The sequence below is a fragment of the Spermophilus citellus genome (assembly GCF_964194105.1).
Source record: "Spermophilus citellus genome assembly, chromosome: 2".
In the NCBI taxonomy this organism is placed as follows: domain Eukaryota; kingdom Metazoa; phylum Chordata; class Mammalia; order Rodentia; family Sciuridae; genus Spermophilus; species Spermophilus citellus.
In genome coordinates, this window is record NC_138183.1 from 37,165,972 (window position 1) to 37,182,663 (window position 16,692).

A 16,692-nucleotide genomic window follows, 5' to 3' on the forward strand; every position below is an offset into this window, starting at 1 on the left:
TAACAATGGGGTTCTAGAAAATAAGCATTTTCTAGCCCCCAAAAGGAGTCTTTCTCACATCAGGGAAAATCTTCTGCTTGACAGAAAATACCTTCTCTACTTCTGCCCTAGTATCTTCCCTATCTAGATACCACAGTGTTTGAAATTCCATCAGTGGGAGACAAGAGTTTCAAATTTAGCACAGCCTTTGTAACTTAGTATTTTCCCTCAAATGCAAGATGTTAGAAAAGTTTGAAGCTACGCACACTTGCAGTGTGATTTTATTTTTGTTTATATTTATAATAGAGATTTTTTAAAAAAGGAATACCTAGATAGGTCAAGAGATAAGAAAAGTGGTAAAAAGAGGATACAGAACCAAAGAAAAATGATTTCGCAGTCTTAGCAAAACCAGTTGCTTTGTTATAAAAATATTTTGGTTAAACACTTTGTATGCTAGATTAAGGCATTTCTTTAAAATTAATACCAAAATTAATTAAAGACATACATTTCTAAACAAAGCAATGACATTTTAGTCAAAGCTAAATTTTCTGTAAAGTAGAAGGCAGTTGGTGTAAAAATGAACTCACTTTTGAAATTTAAGTGTTTTTTGTCAATTCTGGTAATACCTGAATAGGATACCCATATTTGTTAAATAAAATGCATACCTCATATTCTTTTCTGCAAACTTTGGAAATATCGTTCTTTGAAGATGCCTAAAAGTCAACACATTTCTCCATTAATTTATTATACATGTTATTTAGCAAAGATTAAAAAAGAGCACATATTAGTATGTCAATGGCCAGTGTAGTATTTTTTATTTTATCATGAAAAATCTTATAATCAGATATTTTAAAAGTTCCTAAAATACAATACATTTCACACAATGTCCTTAAAACAAACATCATTCTAGGATCTATTCAGTATACTAGGGCCTCACTCTAACTTTTATGGTTTTAATCTCACATAATAACATGGCTCTTTTGTTATTTCAGAAACAAGATGACTTTGAAGGAAATGTAAATCAGAGGACTTTTTTTTTTTAAGCTGAATTCCATTCTAGCAAATTTTCTTGTGAAGCTCTGCCACAGCAAATTTTCTTGTGAAGCTCTGCCAGGGCCCTTATATTTTGGTTTTTCTTTAACCCTGTACACTCAAAGCTTTCACACTGAACTTACAGAGTCAATTTTCTCAGAAAAGGGCCATGTATAGTCGAGAGGACAACTAAAGAAAGAAAGGGTACTATGTCAGGCAAGTAAAAAAAGTTCCTTTTATATAATTCTTTTACAAGCTTAAAAAAGATATTATCACCTTTATAGATGAGAAACTGATATTCAGAGAAACACATGAAAGTATGCACTTAATGTAAAACAAGGCAAAACAAATCTGCTGAAAAGTAGTTAATCTTCTACATGACATTAGTCTCCATTTAAAGACGTAATTTCAGAGCCATGGACTCTAGTCCCTTATTTCATTTCCTCCTACTCTGTCATCTAAGCCCACGCAATTTAGAATAAGCCAGTTGATGGGGATGGGAAAGGAAAGCAGAATGGGTTGAAAACTGCTTTATATCTCACTAGACCCATTACAGTACAATCTTGTACAACTTAGCTTCACTCTAATGCCTAAAGGAGAACGCATATAGCTAGGCCATGTGCTACCCAAAGAGTACTGCTTAGGCTATGGTACATACTGGTTTGTGTAAAAGTGAAGGTGACACCATGTCTCATATAGTTTTGTTAAAAGATCAGTTCCTACAAGAAGAAAATGAGAAGCCTTTCCAGTTGTGGTTTTATGTTCATTAAACCACTATCTAAACAATTAGTTTTCTAGTTAAGTCTACTCCCACCATTTGGAGTGAAGACTGGGTGGTGGTGACTTTTCCCATTCCAGGGAGGCACTATGAAAATATGCAGTGAGGAAGAACTCAAGGACCTAGCCTGAAATGGACCAGAGATACATCAAATCAAAAAGAAGCCATAACTCACTGTAGGAGTCACATACCACTTAGGTTAAGAGAAGAGATATGAGAACATGCTCAGGGTAAAGCCATGATAAAAGAAAGGGAAGATGAAAATGAAATAGGTCAACTGTGTCAACTTCTTTTGTCCAAGCATATGCAAATGTTACATGACTATTTGGAGACACTCAGCATTGACTCCGAATGACCATGGACAAAGCATGAAAGGCCCTGATTCCTATAAAATTCTTTCTTTGCATGGTAGAGAGAAGTAAGATAAGAAAGAATAGGAGAAGGCTGAAGATCTTACATGTAGCAGCCATAACTGAAAAAAGAACAAATCTAAAAGAAAATGATCCACGAAAGAAACGACAAACTTTGCAGTTTCTATGGGTCACCTATCCAACGCAATAAAGCAGGCAAGGCCTAAATCATATGTACAGCTAACTGTATAACATATGCACAGTAATCTAAACTATACTTCATGATGCAGAAAAGCCTGATTGCCAGGTGTTACCTGCTTGCATGCCTGTCGACATTCCAAGGCAATAGCCAGTTCACAGCAACCTAAGCCGACCCAGCCATCAGACTTCTTAAACACACCTTAAAAACAAAATGTTCAAATGTTTTTCATAAGTAGCAACAAAGACAAACAGTACAACAAAATGTTTTATGGAAACCACTATAAGTCAAAGAGGGTGACCACAGGAAAATTCACCCAGATAACAGGGCATCAAAATCTTAAGCCCTTTCCTTCACCCTTAACTCCCAGTGCTTATTAGTCTCCTTAGGGTCCCACAAAGCGTAATTACCAGGTCTTCTGCTTCTTGACTTTTCTCAGTTCAATCTAAACTTTATGAAGTCATTCCCACTCTATCAGAGGACACATAGAGAGAGGAAAGTAACGGAGAGGCCTCTTCTTATTTTTATAGACAGAATCAGAGGCAAAGATTCTAATTTAATTGAAGCAAACAAGAGTACAGGTATTTTTGTGTTCAAAATATTATATATGTATAAGAGTAAAAACCTATGATGCTATTTAAATAATGATACTTAGGATACATGCAAGAACAATTTCTGTGAGGTAGTCCTGACTTTGAAGGGCACACTTAATCATGGCAAAAATGACTATGTACTATTTTGGTTCAATTTATACACAACAGCTATTTCTCTAACAAAAGTACTTTGAAATCAAAAGATTATAAAATTATAAAAAGGCTTTTAATATGGTCTTAGACCCTTTGTAATCATAAATGTCAAAAAAATGACTGACTGCTCATATAAAATTAGGGAACATAAGAAGTAACTATAGAGCCCGGCATGATGGTGTATGCCTCTAATCCCACCAACCCAGGAGGCTGAGACAGGAGGACTGCAAATTCAAGGCCAGTTTGGCAGCTTAGCAAGACCCTGTCTCAAAATAAAAAAAAATAAAAAAGATCTCATGATGTAGGTCAGTGGTAGAGTGCACTCTGGTATTAAAAATAAATAAAGGAAGGAAGGAAGGAAGGAAGGAAGAAATGAATGAATGAAGGAACAGAAAAGAAAAAAACAAGTGAACAATGAAAGGAGAAAAGACATGTTTGTAGGAATGCTGCAAATCTTCCTTTATTTGCTTTAAAAAATGCTCTATGCCATTTCTATGTAATACACAGATCTAGAGATAAACATCTGCATTACATTAAATTATTATTTACATTTGAAAAAATGTGGGGAATTCAAGGCAATAGGTAACAAGAGTCTAGGACTTAATACAACAAATTTAAGTATTCTACTGAAAAACATTAAGCAAAACAAACAGTTTATAGATAGACAAAGCTCTCAAAGTATAATTATAAACTGCACTGAAGTTGATTATTATAAACCACATCAATTATAAAAACTAAAAATATTGCACATTATACGTTTCTTCATCTCCATGTGTTCTTAATGCATAAGGGGCACAGACTTCTATCTAGCCCCACTGTCTAGTATGGTTTCCTCTAAATCTTAGCTACTTGCTATTCAGAATTTCTCACATGTTAGAAAGAATTATGAATAGAAACCCTGTAGGTCATAAACTCTGTGGGCTATTAATAATGCAGTGTTGTTGTTTCTATGTATCCAGTAATATTAGAAAATATTATTCAACCATCTTTTACATTTATTCAGTAGTTATATAGAAAAGGTACTCTTTTAAGTGTTATGTGGGCTATGAAAGTATGAAATAGATAAAACACATGATTTATTCCATTATGGAGATTACAGTTTGTATGTGTGGAGAATGTGTATGTATGTGTATGAATTCCAGGACACTAGGTAAAGAGATAACTAGGAAAACAGGGAAGGAGGTGGACAATTCCAGGAAGACAAACAGCTCAATTTGTCTGAAATACAAAAACTTTAAAGAATGTGGCAGCCTCCAGAATTCAGAGATATATAAGGTATAACCCTCCTTCCCCAGCCCCACACCCCAAGACACTGGCTTTAACCAGGGCTAGAATGAGCCTTAATTTTAGAAGACCATGAATGCCAGGATAGGAAATTTGGGCTTTATTCCAATGGAAGTAGATATTGCTTGATGGATTCTTTCTGAAGAGGACAGGAAAGATGTATATAATGTATTAAAACATCAATCATAAAGTTATTATAATATTCTATCCCAAGAGCAAAACAACAAAGTCTTGAACTAGGAATAGAGAAGACAGTTGCAAGATTTTGCAAGGGAAGAGTTAATGTAACTGGAAAGAAAAGGGAATCAAAGAAAACTTATGGGTTTTCTAGTCACAAAAGAGTCAGTTATGAGTCTGATTTTGGATTTGCACTTTAGATACCATCTGGATGAAGAATCTAGGAAGAGATGTCTATGTCACAAACAAATTAGATTGATTAATTTAATTGAAGCAAACAAGAGTACAAGTTGTTGATGGACCTTTATTTTTGTGTTCAAAATACTACATATGTGTTCTGGGAAGTTCTGGGAAGGAATGACATCACCACAGTAAGTGTGGAGAGAGAAGCGAAAAGCACTGAAAGGAGGAACAATTATAGTCCTTATGGTAGGTAAAAGGAGAAAGATATGAGAAAATAAGGTTCCAAGGCCAAGGTCTTGGAAGAGTCATAATAGCAAGTGTTTGGGAAAATCAGAGAGTAAACACTGAGATAAAGTACAAATCAAGAAATCCTGGTGATCTTTCAAAGAATAGTTTCCAAGAATGGTAGAAGTGGAGATAAGAGTATAAAAGGTTTGAATGGATGGAAATAAATTATACATTTGAAAATTTGGGTGTGGAAGGGAAGAAAAGGATAAAAACTCCAGAGAACAAATTACACTATTGGACTATGACAGATTTTATATTCACAAAATAAGTTTTTAAAATTTAAATACTAAATGTCATATTTTCTTTTTAATTTTTTTTTAGTTGTTGATGGATCTTTATTTTATTTATTTATATGTGGTGCTGAGAATCGAACCCAGTGCCTCACACATGTGAGGCAAGTGCTCTACCACTGAGCCACGACCCCAACCCCTAAATGTCATACTTTCTACTGCTTACCTGGCAAAGATGAATTCATACAACTCCAGATTTCAACCTGAAATTATAATCACAAAAAGGCTTATGTAGATAACCAGTTTTTATTAAAAAAAGATAATTTCTACAGAAATTACGTATGGTTAATTTATTTATGGCTGGGTCCATATAATCAATGCTCAAGGGCTAAATACACATCATTCAGGAAAGAAAAGAAGCTGAGATACCAAATATTGCTTACTCTTTTCCTGTTTCCCATCTAAAAGTACTAAGGATGGGTTTGGTTACTCAGGATACTCTTTGTTTTTCCAAGAACAGAGACAAAAGTGTCTCCTGAGTAACTTAAGGAAAACATGTCAATCAGACTGACCATCATTTTTCCCCCTTCCACATAACAAAGGCACTATATATAAAAAGAGGTTCTTTCATGCAAGCTCAGGCTTTATTGTCTTGGTTCAAGAGCATCCCAAATACTGAGAAGAGTCCAAGCAATGGAAATATTTTAAGAAATCTGATTTAGATAGGTAAGCAACAGATCTACAGTATGCCAGAAAATGGAAATACAGGAATAATATTCTGCATATGTTCCTTTATTTCCAATTTTTAAAAATCAAAATAAATAAGATTTAGTTTACTATAGTTTTCATAAAATTAATCAAAATAAAATCATAAAACAAAATATCAAATAAAATACTACAGTGAAATTTAAAGGCCGAAATACATTTATATTTAAACTTGCTTTTATTCCTACATCCTAAAATACACAATAAAGATGAAGACCATGTTCTATCTAAACAATTTGTGTAAAGATTTTTTAAAAAATTTATCTAAATCTAATATTTTAACTAAATCTAATAATTCACTCTGACCACAATCACATTGAAAATTATGCTAATCTAAAAGTAACTCATTAGTTTCATATAGACAAAAACCTTCATAGTTTAAGTAGGACTTACCATTGTTTCAGGGCAATAATCTGGGGCTCGTTGTAATAAATGTTTTAGTCGGGATTCACTTTTTGAGGAGAAAATCTATTTGACAAAAGGAAAAAAGAGGAAAAAAGGTTTTTGTAGAGCTTTTTTTGTTTGTTTTGTTTTTTGGCTATAGGAAATAAGGAGTAAAATTTATTATCCTCTAGGCTTATCAGTTGTCCAGAATATTTTCCAGCTTCATTTTATAAATGGAAAACCCTTGGAAGCATCTAAATTAAGCTGAGGTAACATTTCTTAAACGGTTGGTTAATTTGGCAAGTGATCAAAAGGTCCAAAATAGTAAGTCTAGACCCTTTTCTATTGACCCAAAGTAGAGAAAACCTGTTGGGAGTGGGGCTGGAAGAGATGAAGAGAGAAGGAAAGGGAAGAAGAAAAAAAAAAAAAAGAAAATTTTATTCTAAACTGTTCTACAAATGCTTTTAGTCAACAGATGACAATTAAAAAATAAACAGTATCATATCTTTGACTCTGATGAATATGAAATTTGTGAATAGCATATGGCACACAAATTCTCTATGAAATAAAGACAAAGCCATCTTTCACTAAAGATCCTGAGTTGCTGACAAGATTCACTCACCAGGCCAAATGACTCACAGCCTTATAGGAATTAAATTAATATAGTTACTTCTGGTGTCTCAGTAAATTAGAAATCATTACACATATCAGATAGACCTTCATGTTTACCTGCAAATAGTTGAGACTATTAAATCCATGAATACTAAGGGATTTAATGTTCTAGTTAGTTGGCATTTTCCTCCAACACTGCTAATTATAGTTAAGAAGTAAAAAGAGATAGAATATCACAAGTTTTTTATATCTAGTGAACTAAAACATTTAGGTAATTAAAAGTGACTATTACCATCATGAAAAGTGACAACTAGATACAAAATACCATTCATGGGAAGAAATGTCAAACAAACAAAACAAAAATAAAACCTTACTTCAATCTGATCAAGCCTTTAGATTTGTCTCATAAGATGGCTGTTAGTCATGTGTGGCTATTTAATTTAAACTTAAATCAATTAAAATTAAATAACATTAAAACCAGTTCCTTAGTCTCCTTAATCACATTTCAAGTATTCACTTGGCACATGTGGCCAGAGGCTAACATATGGTCATAGAATATTTTTATCATTGTAGAAAGTACTGTTGGATAGCTCTGCTCTAAATCTAACAACTAATTACTAAGATATATAGAGGAAAGAGGAATGCATTAAATAACACCATGGATGTGAACAGTAAAGTACAGACTGTGGGAAACTCTACAGGATAAATGATCAAATTTATTCATCAAGTAAGTTACTAGAAGAAATCTATAGATCAAAAGACATTTAAGGAGAGGGGAGGCAAAAGAAAGTAGTAGGAAGTAATAGGGAGGGTGAATATAATTAAAGTATGTTATCAGTATGTATGGAAATGTCACAGTGGAACCCATTAATTTGTATAATTAATATAAGTAAATACTTATAATAATTAAAAAATTTTTAAAAAGAAAAGTAATTAGTATGTCATTTTAAAAGTACTGTTGGGTAAAAGACCCTCAAATAATTATTCTTAAGTTGTCAAAAAACAACAACAAAAAGAAGATATTTAAAAGACATACAACCAATTGCAATGTGTACCTCTCATTTAAATTAATAAAAAATTTTTAAAAAGCTTTGTTAAATAATTAAGAAATTTTAATAACTAGCTATTATTAGAATATTACATTTTCAAAGAACTGATAATGGTACTTTGGTTATTTATCTATTTATTTTTGCAGTGCTAGGGATCTAACCCAGAGTTTTATGAATACTAGGCACACTCTACCACTGAGCAAACTCCCCAGCCTGGCTATATTTAAAAAAACGAATATGTATAATTTACAGATATAAACTGACATTGTATGAATCAAATGGCAGAACAATTGGGATTTGCTTCAATATAAATTTGCCTCAATATAATGGGGAAGGAGGGATAGAAAGAGTATGGGGGGTAGATTAAATGAAATGCAATTAGTCATGACTTAATAATGCCAAAAATGAATACAGAGCTCATTATACTTCCTTCATATATATTTGCAATGTTCCATTATAAAAAGATAAGGAAGAGTGAAAGAAAAAAAAATGGTTAAAAAATAACAATAGACAAAAATGAATAAGAAAGAGAGAAACTATTTGACTTTGGTAGTGGAACAGAAAGAAGCACAGAGAAGGAAAACTATGCTTTCAAACTCATTTCCTTGTTCCTCAACATTTCTTCTCAAAAACACCAAAGGCAAAAACAAACAAAAAAGCAAAAAACCTCCAAGCACTTGAAACAGGTTAGGACAATGGAAAGAACATGGAACTGAGATTGTAAATAATATACTTTGAATAAATGGGCACCCTCCTTTGTATTATAGGAGATGGGTATATCTTGGTGGCTATAAGAATGGACTTTATTTTGTTCACTAATTATAAGTATATAATTAGACACACTTGGCTCTGAGTCCCTGTTGTTCAAATCACATATGGCTTGGGGACCTTGGTTAGTTATTTAACTTTTCTATATCTCTATTTCCTTACCTATAAAATGCAGATGATATTACCTCCTCGAGGGCTTGGTGTAAGAATTAAATGAAATAATTCATTTTAAAGTAGTACAGGGCTTAGAACATAAGGGGAAAAAAATTTAACTCTCATGTTCCAGTTATCTGAATAGCTAACAAACAAAATTTAGAAGTCAGATAATCCATCAGGTCCCTTCTCTAAAACTATGATTCTATAAAGTAAAATGAATTAAACTAAGAAAAATATACTAATTATTAGGAATACATTTAGCTAAAAGAAGCCAGAATGTATACACTTTTAGATAATAATGTAGACTTAAATATAAACAGTTACTTTTTTAAAACTTTTTTTTGAATTTTATTTTTTTATACCTTTACTTTGTTTACTAATTTTTACGTGGTGCTGAGGATCGAACCCAATGCCTCACTCGTTAGGCAAATACACTACCACTGAGCTACAACCCCAGTCCCAAACAGTTATTTTTTTTACTAAACAGATAATCACACCTTAAAAAAAAAAGATGAATATATATCTAGAAGAGATACTTTCATTATATAAATCACATCAGACCAAAAAAAATTATAACCACACTTATACTCCATTCAAGGCAGAAATAATCAGACCACAGGGCTTATAATCTTAAATTCTAAGAACTTCTTTTTACCTCAACTTATAACTCATTTCCCCTTGTCTTCAAACAAGCAAGGTCCTCTCATCTAACCAAATTTTCATTTTCTGCACTGACTTACTGACACATCCAACTTTTTTCTTTTTTGGCAGTACTGGGTAATGAACCCAGGAGTGCTCTACCACTGAGCTACACCTCAGCCCTTCATTTTTTGAAGGGCTGAGGACTAAATTGCCAAGGTTGTTTTGCCCTCCTGAGTCACTGGAATTATTCATTTGTTCACCAATCAACCTGCACTCACTGATCAGCTTCCATAAACAAGGGCCTAAATACAACACTTAAGTAAGACATAATCCTTATATTTGAAGAATTTTTATAATACAGTTGGGGACATAAGATATATAAAAAAACCCAATACATTTTTGTAAATTTGAAAGAGTACATAATACATTTAAACTTTTTAATTAAATTAAAATAAAATCCCTGCAGTATGACTTTTAGCCCCATCATTTCAATCAATCTAGAAATATTTTTGAAAATGTTCAGTACTGGGCACTATTATAAGCATTGGGGGATTGAGCAAAAGTCCCTGCTCTAGAATACCTCTGCTAACAGCCTTCTTCTTCTTCTTTAAAGCTAAGGGCCTTTTCTCAGATCTCAGATCCCTTACCTTTAGCCTGAGACAATGTTGACAGACTCATAGTAAATCATCACACTTATTTTGTTGACTGTTATAAACCAATGGCCCTTTTTATCTAAGTTCTAATTCCAAAGGTTTTAACTCCAAGTCTTCAACTGTCTTGAAGACAACTCACCAGGAAGGTGAATCTAACCCCTGCCCCAACCAAAGCCTTTTCCCAACCTTCTAGTTATCAAGGGTTTATAGGACTATTCACTTCAGCACAAAATCTAAATGTTATCAGGACTCCATTCTCCCTTTATTCCCTATTGGTTGCAGAAATGATAAATCCTCACTCCTAGTATTTTCTTCCATTTGGTGTGAGCTCTACTAGTTTTAACTGTCCAGGCATCTTTTTATACTCCTCACTCCTTCCATGATCTGAATGTCTGACTTAGCTGACTGCTGAAATTGTAGGAGGAAGTGAACATACACAACCCAGTCCTTACCTCTTTTCCTCTGGGAGTGAGTCAAATTCTATCACTTAGTGTGTGCCTAGAGATAAAGCCACATTCAACATCTGTGTAACTAGTTTTAAAGTTTTACTCTGGGACCTATCTGTCTTATTTCTCAATTAGTTAAGAACTTGATTAGAAAAGAATGTTCTTTATTAGGGTGACTGTAGTATTCAACTGATTTGCTAAATTATGGAATTTCTAACATTCCAGATTTTAAGAAACCAGATCTCACCTGCTGCAGGTGTTTCATTACAAGACATCTCTTCACAATTATTAACCTTATGGAACCTCAGTAGGAAAAGCAAGAAGAAGCCAAACCTCAAGATACAAAGTAAAAAGTCAGAAAAGCAATGCCTCCAAGAGTTATTTTAAAAGATTCCTTATAGTGATACCACCAACAGGCCAGTTTTGTTTTAAAGAGCTCTCCTGGGGCTGGAGATGTAGCTCACTGGTAGAGTGCTGGGCTGGTATGCACAAGGCCTGGGATTTGATCGATCGATCAATCAATCAATCAATCAATCAAAAAAAAAAAGCTATTGTTCTGGCAGCAAATTTGCAAAAAACTTTGATTTGGCACACCACTGCATTTTCTATTAGCTACTCAGATGAGCTGAGACACTCTTATGTCTTATAACCACAGAGTATCTTGCAAAATCTAAGTCCACAGCCAGGTATAGTGGCTCACACCTGTAATTCCTTACACTCAAGGGGCTGAGGCAGAAAGATCCCAAGTTCAAGGCTAGCCCCAGCAACTTAGCAAGACCTTCGGTGACTCAAGAGACACTGTGTTTTAAGATAAAAATAAAATAAAAAGGACTGGGGATGAAGCTCAGTGGTGGTCCCTGGGTTCAATCCTCAAAATAAAATAACAAAACAAAACAAAACTAAGTCCATAGTATTGTTTGAGAGAAGTTATATTCCCAGTAAGGTAGCTCTCCTAGTTTTAGAAAGTGATAAAATCCAGATTATTACTAGAAGAAAACTTCAAAGATGTCTGAGACCATAATTTATCAGGTACTAAGGCTAGATGATGAAAGAAAAGTAGGACTTTATGAATAAATACTGTTTCAGTGACACTTAGATAAAAAGTCTCAAGCACAAATATTCAAACCTACAAAAAATGTTAAGAGTAATACAAAAGAATACCCACATAGTATTCACCAAGATTCACCCATTATTAACATTTTGCAACATTTGTTATAACTCTATATACACACATATGATTATTACTACTATTTTGATGAACTATATTAGAATTTATTATAGACATTTATGATCATTCATTCCTAAATCCTTGCATGTATCTCTTTCTTTTTCTTTTTCTTTTTTATTGGTTGTTCAAAACATTACAAAGCTCTTGACATATCATATTTCATACTTTAGATTCAAGTGGGTTATGAACTCCCATTTTTACCCCGTATACAGATTGCAGAATCACATCGGTTACACATCCACATTTTTACATAATGCTATATTAGTAACTGTTGTATTCTGCTACCTTGCATGTATCTCTTTAGAATAAGGACACTGTCATACTAACTACAATATAATGACTAAATTCAGGATAAAAATGCTGATACAGTACTAGCTAATGTTAAGTCCATATTCAACAATTTCACCAATTTATCTAATAACATCATTTATGGCAATTTTTTTTTTTTAAATTCCAGGTTCCAATCCAGGATCATGCACTGCATTTAGTTGTCCTATCTTCTCTTTAGTTTCCTTTAATCTGGAACAGTTTCTCAGCCTTTCTTTGTTTTTATAATAACTGATATTTTTAATAGAAGTGATAATTTTGAGGATTATAGGCTGCTGTTTTGAAGAATATCCCTCAATCTGGGTTTACCTGATTGTTTCTTCATGATTCACGGTATGAATTTTTGGCAGGAATGCTTTATAAGATGCTGTGTTTCTTCTCACTGCATTGTATCAGCAGACATATGTCAATTTGTCCTAATACTGGTGATGTGAACTCTGATCATATGGTTAACGTACTGTCCAATAGATTTCTCCAAAGTTATTAAACTTAATAAGCAGTTACATAATTGACAGCCTCTACAATTTTGATCAAGCTTACCTGTTCACATACATCACGGCACATTTGGTTATCCTTAGAATGATTACAACATAATGCACCTAGGGAGAAAAAAACAAAACAAAAACCCAACATCTGAAATTGAAAGGATTACACAAACTGTTTATCCCACAGATTATTATTAATTTTAACTCAATGCTTAAAGAGCATCTATTACAAGTCAAGGATAGTGCAGAGTTTGAGGATATGGTCCTTGCCTTCAAACAACTTGCAGTCTAATAGGGAAAACTATTATGTGATAATGTAACTATTATTTATTGTATGCTTTCTGTGTGCCAGAATTTAATACTAAGCTTGTTTTATGCATTGTCTTATTCAATTCTTACAATTACCCTATGGGTTAGATTCTATTATTACATTTCAAATACAAAGTCAAATGGTTTTTAAAAAATAGTGAATTTCATTTAGGACATGATGAATGTGTATTTCCTATAGGACATACAAAAGGAAATTCCAGTAAAGTCAGAAATCGAAGCCTGGAGCGCAAACCTCAACATACAAATTCGGAAGTCATCAGCATAAAGGAGGTATATGGAAATGACACTGCCTATGGATTTTCTGCTGAGAAGTATTTATAACACCAGATCCTAAAAAATTGGCAACATCTGAGACATGGGAAGAAACAAAGAAAGAGATTGAGATGGAACAGTCTAGCTGAGGTGGGTCAACCAGAGAGAGTGGTATTACAGGGAAGGATGTAGTGTTATATGTCACAAGAATCAAGTTAGATTGAAAAATGAAAAAGAAAATGGATTTAATAGTTACAAGGCCACTTGGTCATTTCTGAGGCTAGTAGAAATGAAAGCTATTAAAGAGTAAGCCAGAGGTGAGGAAGCATAGACAGTAAATATAGATTCACAAGAAGTCTGGCAGTGACCAGAATAGAAGAATATGGTACTTATAGGAAGATGCAGGGCTACAGGAAGATTCCCCACCTCCCTTCTAAAAGTAGGAAAGACCTGAGCTTCTTTATAGATTGAAGGAAACAGTTGAGAATTAATGCTTTTCTGACAGAAAAATGTCTCAAGAGGAGTCCAAAATGAATAAAATCAAGTTTTTTTTAAAATTTTATTTTATAAGGAGGCATTATGTTTAGCAAGAAACAGGGCACACCTCTTCTTTTAAGGTATTTATTAACTTAAAAATATTTTATGGAGGCTGGGATTGTGGCTCAGTGGTAGAGTGTTTGCCTAGAATGTGTGAGGCACTGGGTTCAATTCTCAGCACCATATATAAATAAATAAAGGTCCACTGACAACTTAAATTTTTAAAAGAATTATGAACAGTTTATTAAATACAAGGAATCAATTCATTCACTCAAAAACCATGAGCCTTTGTCCTCATTGAGATTACATTCCCTGGAAGGAGAAATAAACTATACACACCACACACACACACACACACACACACACACACACACACACACAGAGAAAGGGGGGGGGATATGAATGTTAATGTGGAATGGTGGTAAAGACTACGGAGATAATAAAGCAGGTTAAAGAGTAAGGAGAATGTGTGTTAGGGAATAGGAAGGTATTTTCTAGGGCAGGTTACGAAAGCCTCACTGAAAAAATGATACTTGAGCAGAAACCTTAAAGAAAGTGAGAGAACAAGTCTATTAAGTTTTCCAAACAACAAGTGCAGTTTCTGGTGTGTTCATAAAACAGCAAGGAATGTGGCTGGGAAAGAATGAAAGGGAAAGTAGAAGATGATGTGTGATATTAGAGAAGTAACAGAAGTCTTAACAGAAGCATACAGGTCTCTAATAGGCCACTGAAAGGACTTGTGCTTTTACTCTGAGGAGAACAGAAAACAATTGGAGGGTTTTGAGTAATCTGAGTAACATTTAAAAAGGATCACTCTAACTTCTGTGATAAAAATATATTGTCGGGCTGGGGATGTGGCTCAAGCAGTAGTGCGCTCAGCTGGCATGCGCGGGGCGCTGGGTTCGCTCCTCAGCACCACATAAAAAATAAAGATGTTGTGTCCACCGAAAACTAAAAAATAAATATTAAAAAAATTCTCTCTCTCTCTCTCTTTAAAAAATATATATATATAGTAGAAGCTGGGCGAATTGGCACACACCTGTAATCCCAGTGGCTTGGGAGGCTGAGGTAGGAGGTCTGTGAGTTCAAAGCCAGCTCAGCAACTTAGCGAGGCACTAAGCAACTCTCTTTAAATAAAATACAAAAAGGGCTGGGGGTATGGCTCAATGATTAAGCACTCCCGGGTTCAATCCTTGGTACCAAATACACACACACACACACACACACACACACACACACACTACAGAGAAGCAAGGGAGAAAACATCAGTAAGCTGTTCCAATAATACTGATAGGACATTATAGTGTCTTGACTAGGGGGCAGCAGTGGAAGTGGTATTAGTAATCAGAGTCTGGATATATTATGAATGCAAAGCTGACAGAACATGCTATTAGATTAGATGTGTGATATGGTAGAAAAAAAATCAAAGACTATAAAATTTTTGATATGAGAAGGTGGGAAAATAGAAATACCTGGAAATACCCTTAACTGAAATGGAAAAGACTAAAATAGGAAATTCCAGAGGGTGAGGAGATAATCAGAAATTCAGTTCTTAAATAATTCTGATACAATTTTGAGATGTCCATTAGGTGTCTGAACGCAGGAGAGTGTCCAATGTATGGGGAAAAAGCTAAGAGAGAGAACGTGACCAAGAAGCCAACTAAATAAAATGTTTCAAGGTGGAGGCATTAACTGTGCTAGATGTTGTTGTCAAGTAATGTGATTCAAATTGACTACAGTATATAGCAACGTGAAAGACACTGATGACTTCAAATAAGTGTCATCAGTGTGACCTGATGAGGGCAAAAGCCTGAGTTCAAGAAAGAATTCAATAATGTACAGATAACTCTTTTGAATATTAGCACTGTAAAATGAAGAATGACTGGCCTTTGTCCTTATTCTTAGGAGACTCTAAATCCTTGGAATTTCCTGAGTAATAGGAGTGTTTTTGTTATGAAAATGAGATGACTCATTATCAGGATGGGGCCTGGCCACCACTCCAGAAAGACTAGAAGATTGGGACTACTGAGTCACCTCTCAACCTGACATCTCAGTCTTCGGAGGGGGGACTGGAGACTAGATTCCAACATGAGACCAATAATTCAATCAATCATGCCTATGTAATGAAATTTTGATAAAAACTCCTGACACAGAAGCTCACTGGGCTTCCCTGGCTGCTGAATACACTGATGTGAAGATGATATCATCCTGATTCCATGCAGAAGCTCTGCATTTCCTTCCAGACCTTGTCCTAAGAGTCTCTTATTTGGTTGGTCCTCCAGACTTGAACCCTTTATAGTAAAACAGTAATTTTATTTTGTTTTTTATATTTTGGTACTGGAAGTTGAAACCAGAGCCTCCTAAGAACTAAGTGTGTGCTCTACCATCAAGCTATGCCCCCAGCTCCAAAGAGCAATTTTAATCATATTGCCTTCTGTAAGTTATGTGGATGGTTCTAGTGAATTATTGAACTTGAAAGGGTCATGGGAGACCACAGATTTATACCCAGATCAAAAGTGTAAGTGGCCTGAAGACCCTTGAAGTGAGGCTCCTGTCTGGAGTAATGAAAGTCTTATTAGGGACCATGTCCTTTAAAACTTGTGGAGGTTTTGCTAACTATGAGTGGTTGGTGGCAAAACTGAATTATAGTATATCCAGTTGGAAGTCAAATGGATTAAAGAGAAATTGAATGAGATGGTTCCTGGAAGGGGATGTCAGTTCAAAAAGAGACATTCTTATTTAGAGACAAGGACACAATAATGAACAAAAATTATGCTCTTTTACTTCATCCATTTATAGCCTGGTAGTAGTA

The 16,692-nt window shown here is 34.3% G+C and overlaps 1 protein-coding gene across 6 annotated transcripts in view; it reads right to left on the reverse strand.

The window, feature by feature from the left end:
- Positions 1-16,692, reverse strand: part of RECK (reversion inducing cysteine rich protein with kazal motifs) — a 79,503-nt gene that overhangs the window by 51,689 nt on the left and 11,122 nt on the right. For 5 of the 6 annotated variants that reach the window (XM_081273648.1, XM_081273643.1, XM_081273645.1 and 2 more), the window contains exons 2-6: positions 12,817-12,875; positions 6,405-6,479; positions 5,473-5,509; positions 2,454-2,539; positions 645-692 (exon numbers count right to left, since the gene is read on the reverse strand). In XM_081273648.1, the coding sequence (XP_081129774.1) occupies positions 645-692; positions 2,454-2,539; positions 5,473-5,509; positions 6,405-6,479; positions 12,817-12,875 (305 nt within the window). Of the gene's footprint in view, positions 1-644; positions 693-2,453; positions 2,540-5,472; positions 5,510-6,404; positions 6,480-12,816; positions 12,876-16,692 lie in introns of those variants that run through there. The other variant, XM_081273644.1, reaches the window with a different exon arrangement.